The sequence below is a fragment of the Branchiostoma floridae genome, chromosome 10 (assembly GCF_000003815.2).
Source record: "Branchiostoma floridae strain S238N-H82 chromosome 10, Bfl_VNyyK, whole genome shotgun sequence".
Lineage (NCBI taxonomy): Eukaryota > Metazoa > Chordata > Leptocardii > Amphioxiformes > Branchiostomatidae > Branchiostoma > Branchiostoma floridae.
The window spans coordinates 15,730,180-15,745,583 of record NC_049988.1 but is presented as its reverse complement, the minus strand read 5'-3'; the positions used below and the strand labels follow the sequence as shown (position 1 = coordinate 15,745,583).

The window sequence follows — 15,404 nt, the reverse complement described above, 5'->3', positions numbered from 1 at the left end:
GGTAATTCTAGGATTTATTTCGATAAATCAAGCGTTAACGTTCGATACATCAGTATAGCCCTGTAGCATTTGACGATGCCCATGTTTTACGCCAGACGTGGTAAGGGGTGGTAGTAAACAACAATTATGACAATACTAATGACATGATAGGTGAACTTTATCATGGGAGTGTGTGAGATTAGTGTAACCACTTCTCTCTCTGTCTTGCCTCATCCCAGTCTAAACATTTGTCCACAGATATGGTATGTTAACGCATTTTCTCCGCCCTACTCAGTTTTCTGTTCTTCCTAATATTTCGCTTGGTGCCATGATGCCTGTCCATTCTCTAATATTATCAACCCATCGTTTCTAGTGCCTGCCTCTCTGTCTTCCTCCCTGGGCCGTTTGTTGCACGATAACCGTTAAACGTGACCGTATATACCACTTCAGTTGCTTTTTTCTTTACTCTGGTTAGGAGGTCTTCGTAGGGACCTATCTTTGTTTTAATGTCTGTCCGTCCGTCTGTCTTTCTGTCTCTTCAGTCCTTAGTCATGGTCTTATTATGCGAGTCCTGTATAATTTCCCAAAGTCGTTCCTTCAATGATTTGATGCGCTTGTAAGAGCCTAGAATTAGAAGTTCATTGACCTCTTCATGTGCTAGGTACTCGTCATGTGAGGACCGCTAGGAGGCGTGGTTTAAACAGCCTGCCTTTCCATCTGCCTTGTGAAAGTGTCGTTGAATATGTTTGTTTTATGTAGCAAAGAGGTTAAATAAAGCCCCCTTTACAGACTTCTGGAACGGCGGCGTTTATCATTTTATGAGCTCTGATTTGCGATTCTCAACATGGGCTTTCTATAGTCTCTACCAGACTCCGGATCGCTGGAAAATCGTAGAAATGGAACAAATAGAGAGGATTATAACCGGCCAGGGAACAGGTCGCGTTACTGTTGCCTAGCCGGCTATATTCCTCTGGCCGGCATACTCCTCTATTTGTACCATTTCTACGATTTTTTTCCAGCGACTCGGAGTCTGGTAGAGACTAGGCTTTCTAGGCAGGAGTAAACCTTAGCCTATGTTGGACATTGGAATCAGAGACACCCCCCCCCCCCCACACACACACACGCACACCTTGAAAAGGCAGCTGCTCCAGAAGTCTACGAAGGAGGCTAGGTGAATGGACAGCCCTGCAATAACTATTTTTCTGTGACCCAAAATTCGATACCTCTCGTGTTGAGAGCCATGATAGTGTAATGCATGGATAGCTGCAAGATATTGCGGCAAGCATGACCTGGTTACGTAATGAGGCATGTCTGGACAGCTTTACTGCTTTGTCAACGCGAAACTGTGCAGAACAACTCAGGCCACATTGCCTTTATCATGTGGATGACATCCACACGTGCATCAATATTCGTTTTTTTTCACAAAAGTTTGCGAAGCTGCAAAATGACCAAATGTGTGCCATAAATTTCAAAATAAATACAGGAAATGTCGTAGACCTTAAAGAAATAATTCACTGTAATATGACCTCTGAAACTGTGAAAGAACAAAAGTAGAAGAATATATGGTTTGATATATAATGTTCTGTGTCATTTTGTCAACTCTCCCGTCCGCTAAGATTTCACTATGAATGAATTTTGGTCTCAACTTTTTCGCAAGCTCGCGTACGTTTTGAGATGCCATCCACCACATTGATTACTTCTCTTAATCCTTGTGCAATTAGCCTTTGGGCATAATTTTGCAAATAAACATCATTATATTCAAATCGGTACGGCCTTGAGTAACAAAGGAAGGTACATGACCTTACAACACCAAGAGCCGGAACAAGACCAAGAACACAAGGGCGGTTGTTACACGATGATATCGCGCAATTCTCGCGAGAGTACAGTTGACCAATCAGACGCCAGACAAGCGCGTGACGTTTTGGTCTCCTGGGAAACCACGAGACAGTTTCGGAAAGCGCGGGCGGACCTGGTCCATATATTTCGCGCCTCCCGCCCTTACTACAACCGCCGAGCACAAGATTGCAGCGTTAGGGCAGCTTTCGTCAACTTGGAGACGACCAGAAACGAACGGAACAGTACAGAACAAGACAGAACAGGTAGGAACTTTCCAGTTTATCTGTTTTCTGCTATATGTCATGTATCATGTTCTGTCTAGTGGTGCCGTTAATATAAGCCAGTTTGCTTGAGTGCGGCACAACTGTGTACTATATGTCATCTTTGTTGTAATAAAAAAACTTTCCACTTTTTAAAGTAGAACGTATGGTCACTCATCAAACTAGGTAATTTTAAAATCTTATGGTGGTTATGTCTATGTAACGTTATATGGAATAACGTCAAGGAGAGTTGTAGATAGATGCTTGACATGAAACGTAATGTATGTTTGACTAGCTACACAAAGTGAAAGAAAGATTAATTGATTTAACATGAGTCTCTTCAAATGTTCATATAAATGTCCAGTTGGGTCAAGCACAATATTTTTGAATATATGAGAGCTCTGAGGAAAGTGATTTCACTTCAGTTTTGGAGATATTTGAACGACTTCTGACCACACTAACGGTGTGTATAACGGTAGAGTGAATAAGGAAAATGATAGAGAGTTCTAACAATTTCCACTTCTCAATGAGAGTCTACTACATGACTTAAGAGGACCCAAAGGTCCTGACGTAGGCCATTTTAAGGCGGAAGGACTCAATCTCTATACGCCACTTGACTGCAGTTGATAGAAACGGAATGCATTACATCAAACTCAAAATGTATCTATATGCAGTGAAAGGTCTGCTGTCAACTCTATCCATAATTAAAAGAGCGAGTTTTTCTAAGCAGACGCCGGTTTATTGTCATTTAACCGGCAGTTTACGTCATCTGTATAACAGTTTGAGAATGGCTATTGATAAAACATCTAGCGTGTGATACAGACTTTCTGTGCTTTACTGTTTACAAAAGGGTTTTGTCATGGATATTCAAAACGTAATCTCTCCCTATTCCACTCAACACGGAAGCAGCGTTTTTCGTCACGTTTGCAATGCCAGAACAGCTACACACAAAGCTACACATTCTCTTGTTTTCAATCTAAAATGACACGGCTTGTTATACGTTATTCGTGCTAGGTATTAGAATTGCTGTTCAATAAATGCATTCCACACATATTTGTTTCATTCAACAATACTGTCGCGTGTAACGTAATGCCGCCTCTGAATCAGAAGTCGTGGTGGTCTGTTCCATGTCTTCGTAACTTTCTACGGTCATGCTTGCACCAGTGCTCGTAGGGACTATTTGTTTGTTTATTTGTTTATTGAACTGTCCATCACAAACGAGGGCGAGACAGAACAGGAAACAGGTCACCTCTACATGTTGTCTCCCTGAAACAAACAAGATACACAAGTAGATAATACAAAATGGTATATAACAATAATAATTGGAAACAAAATATAACTTCATATACAAAATGTACACAGTGAATAAGACATAAATACAAAACGAAGTCCAAGTGAATTGGGCGCCGGCCAGGCCCCGAAGCCACGACATTGACCCGGTGGAATGCCGGATACGGCGATGGTACCCTTCGGCGTGCTCATGATTAGCATACGGTATCTATTTGTTACCGGTTCCCAGGGTTGATGCTAACTCCGAGTAAAAACCAACCGTGACCAAAAGTAGCCCGTAGGCGCGGGGTGTCCCACACGACGACGTAGGGATCACGTCCAAAAGTGCCAAAGAACAGCCCGTCAACTACATAGCGGGGTCCCTTTTTCCGATCGGGACCGAAGTAAAAGGTAGCAGTTTTTAGGAGGGGACTTAAGTTTGAGCAAGGACGTATAACGTCATTGGTTAAAGTTAGACTTGGGTCGGGGAGTTGAAAAGACTACACGTTTAACACCCTCCTCACATCTACACAATTGTGAACTGTCTCTAACAAGTCACTTTCCATTATTAAACACAAACTAGTGTGAAAGTTGTCAAAGAGTGCACTTTAGATTCCCAGATCCAATTGTGCCACCCCGGGTATCTCCAGAATGAGAATTAAGTTCAAATCCTTGCCTCAAGTCACACAAAAGCCGTTATTGAGAGATGACAAAATCGACTTGTAATGGCCCCGCGGCGCCACTCGCGCCCGCACGCAAAATTTTCGCAGCCAGAAAATGTAACAATCTGCGCCTCTATTATCAGCTCCATTTCTGTACTAGTGTGATAATTGTCGTACGTGACTGGCACATACTGTATACGTTGGAAGGGGATGTCCCTGAAGCTCAACTGGTAGAAGTTTCATAGTTGAGCTGCTGGTTCCAATGAGTTGGTACCTGGGAGGTCCTGGTTAAATCCTCGGTAGGTATCTCGGTTGGGGCTGCACCCGTCTTTCGACAGGGACGTGAAATAGGGGTTCAGTGTTAAAAGAGGTGCCTCGAACACGTTTAAATTAAGGGGAAGGGCAGGCAACTTCTCTCGAACTCTGTGAAAAATACCCTGTTACAGAAACATCAAGTTCACCTGCTAACCTATGTGCCACTGAGCACAAAGAACAGCTTCATAGACCTTAGATTGAAACACTAATGGTCAGTCATGGACTCTGAGTTCGTTGTACGTTAAGATTAGCAACTGTGTTACCTAACACAACGCTACCCACGTTAGTAAACCTCATAGGGAAGAACGGAAGAGAGGAAGGCTCAAATTTAAGGCAGCTTCTTTTCGTGCCAAGATCTAATGGAGCCAAATGGACTAAAAGACGTCAGTAACGACGTGATGTTTCAGCCCGTAGGAAGTAAGGAAAGTAAAGTTCCTACGTTGTTCCGCTCGCCATGATGTACCCTGAGGAGTGAAGCACCGGTTTACGCTGCACTCAAGCTGCCTTATCCCACAAATTCTTATCATAACCACTTAAAGAAAGACCCTTTTTTGGTTTGACGCACAAAAAGTTAAAGCTGTAATTTGTTCTGCGGATAAACGCTTCTAAGGAAAAAGTGGAGTGAAAAGCGGAGAAAGATTAGCTTCCAGGGAAGGGATAAAACATAGACCTTAGATTGCAACACTAATGGACAGCCGTGAAAAGTGGCTCAAAAATCCAAAGAAGATTACAAAGGACGGGGTTTGAAACTAGAAAGACTTAATGGCATAAGCAACACCTCTGTAGGTGGAAGTTTTAATCGCCTTTGTCTGAGAATCGTGAGAAAAGCCGGTTTCGAAAGTCTCAACTTATGTCGAGCAAAGAACTTTAGTCATAACCTTTGCCAGGTGTTCAGCAGACGTTTTAAGAGGGCGGGTATTCGTGACTTAAACCGTTGTTAAGGCGATTACGTCCACAGTACTGACAGATCGCGAGGCAGACGTGCAGACTACTCTCCAAGCAGAAGTTGTTGGGGGGAAACTGTTACTTTTTATCACAAGCCACCTTTTTTGTCCGCTCTTGTTGTTGGGGAAAGTGGACAAAAACGCGTCATATGATAAGAAGTTCACAATTTTCCGCAGCAAACCTTTGCTTGGAGAGTTATGCAGACAACTTCCGTTGCATATTATTTTAGACGTATAAAGAGTCGTATTTCACAGAGGTAGAGTTAGGATCCCGCAGCTGTATAAGACGTGTATATCATTCTGTTTTTTGATGGACTGCATCAGGCTCATATCGAGACAATGCCAAACATACAAAAAGTTGACAATAGATAACATAACGAGTACCTGTCACAAACAAGCACAAAAAGAGCTAACTCTAAATTGGTATCCCTCACACCAAAAGATGTTTGGGTGTTTGTTCATGAGTTATCACATGCTGCATGTCTACAAAGCGGGACAAAGCCACCAGATATCAAATTCTTGCAATGTTCTCTAACACAATGTCCGCATTGCACTTGGCTGGCACGCACATACCTAGGCGCACTAGTAAACGCAGCAAGTGACTACAATACGGTAAGGAGGCAAGAAGAAAGGTGAGGACCTAACCCTCATCTACGACGCCTTTGTCATTTTTACTTTCTCCTGTTTGACAGTTTCTAAGAACGACAATCCCCGGAGGAAATACCACCGGAAAACTAATCTTGAAGACGTCATTTTCAGATGACGTTTAACAATTGCCTGCATTATATCCCCCTCTTTTGACGCACCCGCTCTCTTTGTGTTGTTTTGTGTCTATTGGTAACCCTGACCGAAATTGCCCGCATACGAACAAGTGCATTCGGGATGAGAATCAATAAAAATCCATGAATCTTTAGTTCTTTTTACTCCCCACGCGGGTGTGCCTGCAAATTGGGCGCGGTCCCTTTGAGCAAAAATGTTGTTAACTATTGTTAAGCGCGAGTAACATATCCTGTGTCGAGAAATAAGGGTAAAAGAAAGATGTATTTCAAAGAAACTTTCGTGGATTGTTTCAATTTGAATTCCTTCCAAGTTTTAGGGTTTACACCGTCACCCGTGGCCTGCTCTGCAATTTTCCACAATTTTGGCTCTTTTCCAACGTACTTAATGCACACCTCTTCTTTTACTCTTCTCATTTTTGGGGAAGAAGAAACAAGACATTTATTGGCCTGCGATGACCTTGGGCTATTAAAAACATCAAGATTACCAGGTCGCACTCTATATTCTCTCACGTATTTTATGAAAACAATATTTCAGCGACCCCTTGACTCCATCAGCTGACCCGGACCTTTAAAGCAGCACAAGACTGTCGATCACTTTTTAGAAAAATCGCACTCCCACCACTCTAGACAGTCTTTTCCCTCTTGTTTTAATACATGATACTGTTCCACACTGTTTGAGCATGATAATGCTTAAGGTGGTCAATGAATTTGTAAGAGAATGTGTGTCCGGTTTCAAGATGGATGATCGTACAAGCAGATTCCATTGAGTGGATCCCATCTAAACGATAATAGGATTACAAGTTGATCCCTGTGCACGTAGATCCGGCTTACTACACGCTAGGAAATATACAAAGTCTAACTGAATTTTGATTATTAAGATTTAGACCGAGTCACGCAATAGGTCTTAGATGAATGAGTACAACCAGCTTGTTGTATAGCAGGAACTGTACATGATTCACTAGATATTGACCAGCAGCTTTCGTCCGACTGGCAGCAAAGAAAAGCGAAATCCTGTGACATCAAACAGTTGGATCCGTCTATTTTGCGGTGTGAATAACTAGTTGGCTTTGCGGTGTAAATAAGTAGAATCATTACAGTCTCATGCCCAAAGAACATGATTGTGCTACAAAAGAACACAGGCCTTAACACGACAATGCTACAATCATTTAATGTTAGATTGTACCTGCATGCCAAATTACGCCAAATGGGTTTATTGCATCATCATCATCATTATAAGTCCCATAGCTTTTATTGGTTTCTTGCAATATGTTTATGAAATTACACAGAAGGATTTATTACACACTGACAGGTTATATTACACAGAAAGATCTGCCAACATCTAGACCTTGCATACTAAAACTAATATTTAAATCTAACCGTTGATGAAGATACCTCTAGCCCGTCACTCAAAAATAGGCGCTTGTACTTGTACAAAACGTCGGTCATCAGCGGATGCAGCTGTACAGATCGCTCCTTTGTTTTAGAACAAAGGTGTGTTACGCCGAAGGGCGGTTATACCGGCTACATAGATACAGATACAGAAGTAATTGGAGTGAACTTGCTGCTGCAGTATATGTTGTTCTTCTACTAACGCACACTCGTGATTTTCACAATTTGTCATTTCCACTAGTGGCACTACGATCCTTCGTGTTCTATATCTAAATTGCCCCTTTGTCGGTGAGCACCATTTTGCGGTAACTCGTGAAAGAGCAGTAACACATCCATTATTTTGCCGTCTAATCCCGATGTGTTGGGGATCATTACCTGCACGAAAAGGCGTCATATCGGATTTTTCATGGCCGATGATTTTCTTTCACGCCCAGTTGAGTTTCCATCAGGTATGCTCTGATGGCATCAATAATGTATTGATGTCAGGGGACCAGGCTTATTAGACTATCCTTACTGGATTATGTGCATAGGCGTTTTCGTGATGTCATTTTTTATTCATTTCTAATGTATGAGACAGATCGAGATAGGCAAGCTTCATTGACACGACAAAAAGTACAGTGACTTTCGCATGGTCCGGTCAGCTATAAACTATAAAATAGGGATACGGAGTAAGTCGTAGAATTCCATTAAAAACAATATATGTTAACTAAAACCTTCATAAAATTAGGTGGGGCTAAACGTGAGTACCATAATCCTTTCTAATTACCAAGCAATCTCTTATGTATTTACCTATTTTAGTGTTATGAAAGCTGTTGGATCTAAAGATATAGTCGAATCTACGTCTGGTATCGAGTATCTTGAAACCCTTAGTATCTAGATATAGAAATGCGAATAACTTATTGCGTAAAATATCATACTCTAGAACATTTCATAACAAAGTGAAGTTCATTTTCAATATGCTTTTGACATGATCCGTGGCCCTTCAGTAGAAGTCTACGTTTATCTTACAAAGGTTTCAAAAACACGGTGAACAGGAGGTTGATTTTATCTTTATTATGTCATATTTTTCTAAACTTTGAAATCATCTCATGACTTGTTGTACAATCACTGCGTTTATCTTACAAAGGTTTCAGAAACCCGGTGAACAGGAAGTTCATCCTATCTTTAAAAGATCGTATATTTCCGAACTTGAACGTCATCTCATAAAAAAACTTGTGGTACATCACTGCATAGCTTGACAAAGGGTCATGATGAACGAGACTTTGACTGTATCTGTTAGAGATTTGTTGAGAATAGATAAAGCACAGACGTGCCAGCAAAGATCAAATAGCTCTGAAGGTAAGAATAATCTAGTGCAAGGTACGCCGATAAACTTTATGTATGACGAAATAGCTAGACAACATATAAGAACGCAAAAGTATTTCAAACATAAAGAATGAAAACATTTTTCACAAGTATTCTGAACCTTACTTTAAAAAATACTGACATGTAAAGCCATTTCATTTAGGATGGCGACACAAAGGCGACGGCCCATGTATGAGGGGGTTTCAGGCTAAAGCCTCAAGCGCCAAACGTTAAAGAATCCGAACACACTTCTCACGATCGAAGAGTAGAGTAATGCATGCAGTGTGCTTGGGGAAAACGCTTGTAGTGAGGCCACCCTCTCTTAAATTGAAAATTGCCATGTTTCGTTCTCAGTCTGAGGTCCACCGCTTTGACCATTTTTTTTTCAGTACGGGACCTCAATAGGATTATCCAAAATTCCATTTCGGCGTGTCACAAGGTCTCGATCTTTCGCCCTGGACTCATCGGGTGCAGCCGACAGTGACAGCTAATTGCAGCTAAGGCGTTTGGCTGATACATTTGATACAGATTTAACCTAGTTAGCTCCCTTACAAATTACCCTGCTAAAGTGCATGAGTGTGATTTGGCAGATCTTGTCTTCGTAAATGAGTTCTGCGATCAATTCATGCGAGTTATGTTCGCTTCGATACTTCCAAACGAATAAAGGCTGGCATGAGTAGAAATGACTTGCTTACGCTATTTTTAAAATTCCCGTAAAAGGTTCCGGTTCGGAGTTTTTTTTAGGATTTGGGGCCGATTTGACTGTCTCTGAGAAAAGCACTAGCGCTTCTCAAAAAATCGTTTTTCGGATAATTCAATGTTTCCGATAGAAAAGTGTGTGTTGTCGCTGACCGACAGACTCATTTGACATTTTCTGTAGAAATGTTATTTTTGGTAAAAAAACATCAAAAATATAAGCTTTTCATCCAAAAATTGCTAATTTGGGGCCATTTTTTACAGGCCGCTACACGGAAAAAATGAGTTTTCCTGGGATAAAGACTGATATGGCAATGAAGGTCAAGACTTCTTCTGTATACTGAGTAAAAAGGAAAAAAAGTTATCCGATACGTTTTCCGCGAGCTCCGATGGCGCTAAAACACCCAAAACGCACATAGAACGCACGATTTGGGTAATCAGGCGACGAAACGCTTTACCGCTATCGCGCGCACTAATACCAGGAAGTGTTCGCCGCACGATCAAATCTCCGACACCATAAAACGCTACGAACAACAAGCATTTGGAGAAGTATAAAAGATTATAGACTTCTAAAGCGATAGCCGAAAAATCTAGAGCCAAAACTATGGAGAAAACCTCTGACTTGCGTCTTATTCTTAGGGACTATTTGGTCATCTGGTCACTTGAAATTCCGAACCGGAACCAAAAGAATAAGACAATGAGGGAAACAGAACAGACATGGCAATAAATTACAAATAAGCACATTAGAGGATAGCGTAAAATTTATTAACGCCAATCATGCATTGAACGGATTTTCCTCTAGCTCCATCGGGAGCAGCCTCACAGTTGAGCTGGTTGCAACTAATTAATAACTTGAAGACTCCGGCTCAATACTGGGTAGGGCATCTTGGTTGGGGCCGCACCTATCTTTCGGAAGGGACATAAAATAGGGACCATTTGGAGGGCAACACGCGACAAGCACGTTAAAGGGTAGGGATGCCAACTCCTCCCTACGAAAATATACCCTGGAAGGAGACTTGCTACATGTATGTGCTAACAAGCACTGCGATGGTCTGGACGAACAGCAAGCCGAGCCGGAAAGACACCGTGAATGCAATATGCTTCATCTGCTTGGTATAAAAGCCTCTTTGGCATTGGCATTTGTCAGAATATTACCGGAAGATGGATTATATCACTGGATATCTTAAGGTAATTGTATACAGCAGACGATGGCACAAATGCCCTTTTAGTTCCTTCTAGAACGGGGTATCGTCCGCGACCAATTATCTAATCTGCAATATGCTCATGATGAAGAAAAGCAGATCTGGGCCCGTGAGAGAACACAGGAATAAGGCAAAGGGACAAGTCGGTACGGAAAAGGAGTGAAATGTATCAAAAACAGTTATTACCTCCGGGAAAACGGAGGTATTGTTTTCAGTCTGTTTGTCTTGATGTGTGTTCCTACTGGTCCGGGTCCAAGGTTGTTCCCTGGCTGAGATGTAACCGAAGCTTCGAAGACTGGTTGAACAGGCGTTCGTCAAAATTCCTTCTGCAGGCTGGCGGGAAGTAAACTCTGGCCCATAGCCAAAAGGCAGGAACCAGCCGAAGGATGGCATATAATCGGGAGGGGAGCATGCAAGTGATATGTGAAATAGAAATGGCTGTGAAATATTTTGTCACGGGGGTATAGGTTCCTCGATTTCTTGTTGCTACTTGCGAAGAACAAAGTATAATAAAAGTTGCAACCATTATTTTTTTAATATAAATTCAGGGCAGAGTTGAACGGTTGATAAAAGAGGTTAAAATTACCATTACAAAACTGAAACCCCGGGAAGGTACGTCACAGTCGTATCTTATCACCAGTGAATCCATCCATATATATGTATTACAATGTCTCATAAAGCTACTAAGTATATACAGTACCATTGACCTAATGACTCGGGTACGTGAGTAGATACTTTTTGTCTAGGTCCCTTGGATTTTATCTTTTTATTTCTCATGTGGAAGACGAGACTGTTAGATCATAAGATTATCAAAGTTTACTTTGGCCGAGCTCGGCTTAGACTTAAAAGCTTTTCCCACTCTATGCTATTCTTCACAAGAGGATTAAAAGTGCCGTGAAATTTACCTTGAAAATATGAAATAACCTGGCAGCAAGACATCAATGATCTTATACCTCGAAGAGTTTTAGTTTGTCTTCAAAATGTCATAGCCCTAATCTTGTCATGTGCTATGACAGTTGATGCTGACAAGACCCAAGCCACCCAGGTGTCCCAAATTGAGCTACATGAAGATGTCATATCTGCACGGCAATCGTGGCAACCTGCAATGGGTTAGGTTGGTAAAAGGTAACGGTCGTACAATGGCCTTCTTGAGCATTGTGTCAACGGCATGATATTGGAAGGTGAAGCCCATCCCTCTCCTTCAACCACATTTTACGTCTCAAACAGAAGACAGGTACCCATTTTTACACCTTGGAGAAGTGGGGAAAGTCATATTAAGTGCCATTTCCTAAGAGATAACATCTAACTAGAAACACCATGCATCACACCCGTGGCCTCTTGATCCCGTGTCCACTAGCTAGCCACTGGGTCATTCGACGGTATGTTGGACACCAGTTTAAGACGCGTAGCGTCTGTGTTAGATCTATGCCCAGGCTAGCAAAGCCTTTTCTACCTTTCGTTATATGTACGCGAGTTTCTGAAAGCGTGCGCGAACGTATACGTAACCTTGTCGCTTTCTCTCGATATTGTACCCAAGTCCACTGGTTAACACATGTAGCAGGTAATATATATCTGACATCCGTTCATTGAGATTGAGATTCACATAGGATTTTTTCAACCCAAGAGCTGCGTGTCATATAAGTATGTCAGATTTGATGGGTATCGATTGGGGGTTTAGCGTGTCAGCTGGGGCGTGTGGCTTTATGAGTTCTTCGTCGATGTAGGTGTCATTTATACATGAACCCGTCCAACAGGGAAATACGCTGGGTTCAAGATGGATGACATCTTGTTTCTGTTCCTTATTAGGTTTTATTGCTTTATGAGAGAGATGATAAGGTTTGGCACTTGAAGGTTTTGAAGGAACGTTAACTGACAATCCCTGTCTTACAGTTGTAAAATGTAAAAAATAGTCAAAAGGCATTTAATCCACGCTAGTTTCATTTACAGTATAGCGCAACCGTTCTTACTGTTCTCAGTGACATTTTATTGCTCCAGGGGTTAAAAAAGGCCTACGTTCATCATTTGAGACGAAAACTATTTCAAACCTTTTGTAATTCCTTGCTCACCTTTCGAAATGTCAAAGTGGACTAAAAGAACCAAACTCAAGTTCGTTTCATTAAGCCAATAAACATGACCGATGATAATATAATTGCATGTGTAAAGGTCAGTTTCTCGTGCGGCATCTTAAGCTTACGTCAACGTATTACTCGTCTTCACGTCATGTCGGTACATAAGGTAATAGCGTCGAGACCATGATTGATAACACCTTTAGTTGGTTATTGAGTTTTATTGCTTTTTTTGGAAAAATAGGTCGAACGAGATCGTTTGGTCATATGTGACGCTTAAGTCGGTTTCTGATGCCGTAGGCATTCCATTTATCATATTTGGAAAGACGTCAAATTTTGCTGGCAGAGTAAGATTCGTTTCTTTGATCCAACCAGGAGAACCGACTGCAATTTTAGGACAAATTTGACATGTAAGTAGGGTTTCAACCATTCGTCACTTTCAGGTCTTTGATAGCTTTTTAATTAATACTGAAATCATGGCTTTGGTAGGTTCGTCCGTTGACAGAAGGCACATACGTCATTCCGTTATAAGGAACGCCCATATGCTGTGCTGTGGTGCTCGTGATATGGTATCCGGTGTTAAGAGAGTGATTGGAGAAAGACATGAGAAGTGGCATTGGTGAGAAAGGCCCGGTCGGATTTTCAGTGGGTATATGGCAGAACCGACATTCGACATATTTTTTTATCATACTGTATTATCATACAGGACAATAACAAGGATTGGCACTGCACTCAATCTATACAGCTTATTCTATCAGTGCCACTTTAATAGATAAATACTTAACTTAACATGAATAACGTTGAAACATTATATAAATGAAACTAGCGTGCATCTTATACCATTGTTGCATTGTTTTTGCATTTCAGACAAATATGGTCAACACACATGTCGCAGTTTACTTTCTCATGACGTCACTATTAATGACGTGTTTGGCCTTGCCAACGGCGGAGTCTGCGCCTGCGCCCTACGGTTCTCCGGATCGGCTGACCGCCCTCCGAAATCTCCTCAAACGATTGGACGACAAAGATGTAAGTTCAGATTTGAAAGACAGTCTCACTCTGGCTTTTAATGTTGAATTCTAGCACAATCTTAGCTCAAATATCTCTGTGACAATAGAACGTATGCACGCATTTAATATGAAAGTTAACATCCTCAGTAGAAAATTGAAAATAGGCGTTTCAAAACTGTTGCAGTTTACTTCCCAATTAAGTCAATGTTTATTTGAATCTATGTAGAGTGTGTATTGTAGAGGATCTTGAAAATAGCAAAAAAAAGGGGCAAATTGGTTAAAAGTTATTTGAGATTCCATAGACAACGAGGTTCAAGTTCCTGCTTACGCATGGTAGCGACATGCATTGTGGATGATATGTCAAAGGTCAAGGCCCCTAACTTGTGAACTATTTTTATCTCGAAGGAAGCAATCATTGGCACTGGCACTGATAAAATACTTTCAACTTTTCAGGACTCTTTCCTCGCCAATGACCAAGGAGACGACTACTCGAAGAAGATGGCACCGGTTGAACATGAGTTGCCCATCGATTCGGAGGCTTATGATTATAGCGCCAAGGGAGAGGAACTTCAGAAAAGAGGCAAGAAGAAGAAGTATCGCACAATCTGTATCGACTGGAGCAAGGGGAGCTGGTATTGGTGCTGGAAAAGCTATGTGAGTACTAGAAGTAAGAAATAGTATTTCTAATATCTTGTTACGTAAAATATGTGTTTGTTCATGTCCCAACTATAGCATATACATGTATGTGCACAAAAGAGTATTCGTTTACAGAATGTCAAGTTCTCAACATTATAAATGTTCTCTTGTTTTACTCATCATTTGATCTGGCACATGCAATCATCAAACTTTTTTTACTTTTCTTTGCAGTGACGAGCAAGACGGCATTCAACAGCACTAAGAGCCCTTCGGATCTATGACGTCACGCAGGAATATTTTTGTAGTCACACAAATGATAGAGCAAAGAAACGCTTCGCATTGGCTAGGAAGTTTGCAGATCTAATGTTGTGTTTTGTAAGCTTAGTCTGAAAACTTAGTGGTCTCATGACTGTAACTTTTTTGACAGTAACTGTACTGTACCGGTCTGTTTGCAGAATATGTGCATGTTCGATTGCAATTTTGTCATTAGTCATTTACTGTTATCTAAAGCTAATGGCATAAGATATTGAACTTTTGTTCCGTAGTCAACCAGTATAATATATGTAAAAGTAGTGGATGGGCTGCCATGTATTTTAGATCATCAATAAACGAATGAAATAATGAACAACTATGAATGAAACAGACACCGTGCATTTTTGAGACCTCAAATAATTTAATACAAAATCCCCAACAATATCTAGGACTTAATGTTCAAATCTAAAACAAGAAAGCATCGTATAGCATGATTTGTGCTTACAGCATGGTTGAATTAAGGAAAAAAAGACTGTGGTAAATGTATAATAAGGGAAAATGTTTAGCCAGCTTGATAATTTCCTTCGTTGGATTTTCAAATGTACAATATCGACCCGTGTCCACTACTGTTGATAAGCGTATAAGCGACAAGCTGAACTAACAGTCGAGCAAACTGTTAACTTAGCAACGATTCTGTTTTGTGATACTAAAGTGCGTGATACGGTATCACCGTCCTATCAAACCCTAGTCTCTTTCAGACACAAT

At 41.2% G+C, this 15,404-nt stretch overlaps 1 protein-coding gene across 1 annotated transcript; it reads left to right on the top strand.

Annotated features, from left to right (window-relative positions):
* Positions 1-1,930: 1,930 nt before the first annotated feature.
* LOC118423961 lies at positions 1,931-15,027 on the top strand. The gene is made up of 4 exons (XM_035832294.1): positions 1,931-2,078; positions 13,609-13,770; positions 14,205-14,405; positions 14,619-15,027. Exons 2-4 carry the CDS (start codon positions 13,615-13,617, stop codon positions 14,619-14,621), a joined length of 360 nt encoding a protein of 119 aa, XP_035688187.1. The 5' UTR covers positions 1,931-2,078; positions 13,609-13,614; the 3' UTR covers positions 14,622-15,027.
* Positions 15,028-15,404: the final 377 nt, after the last annotated feature.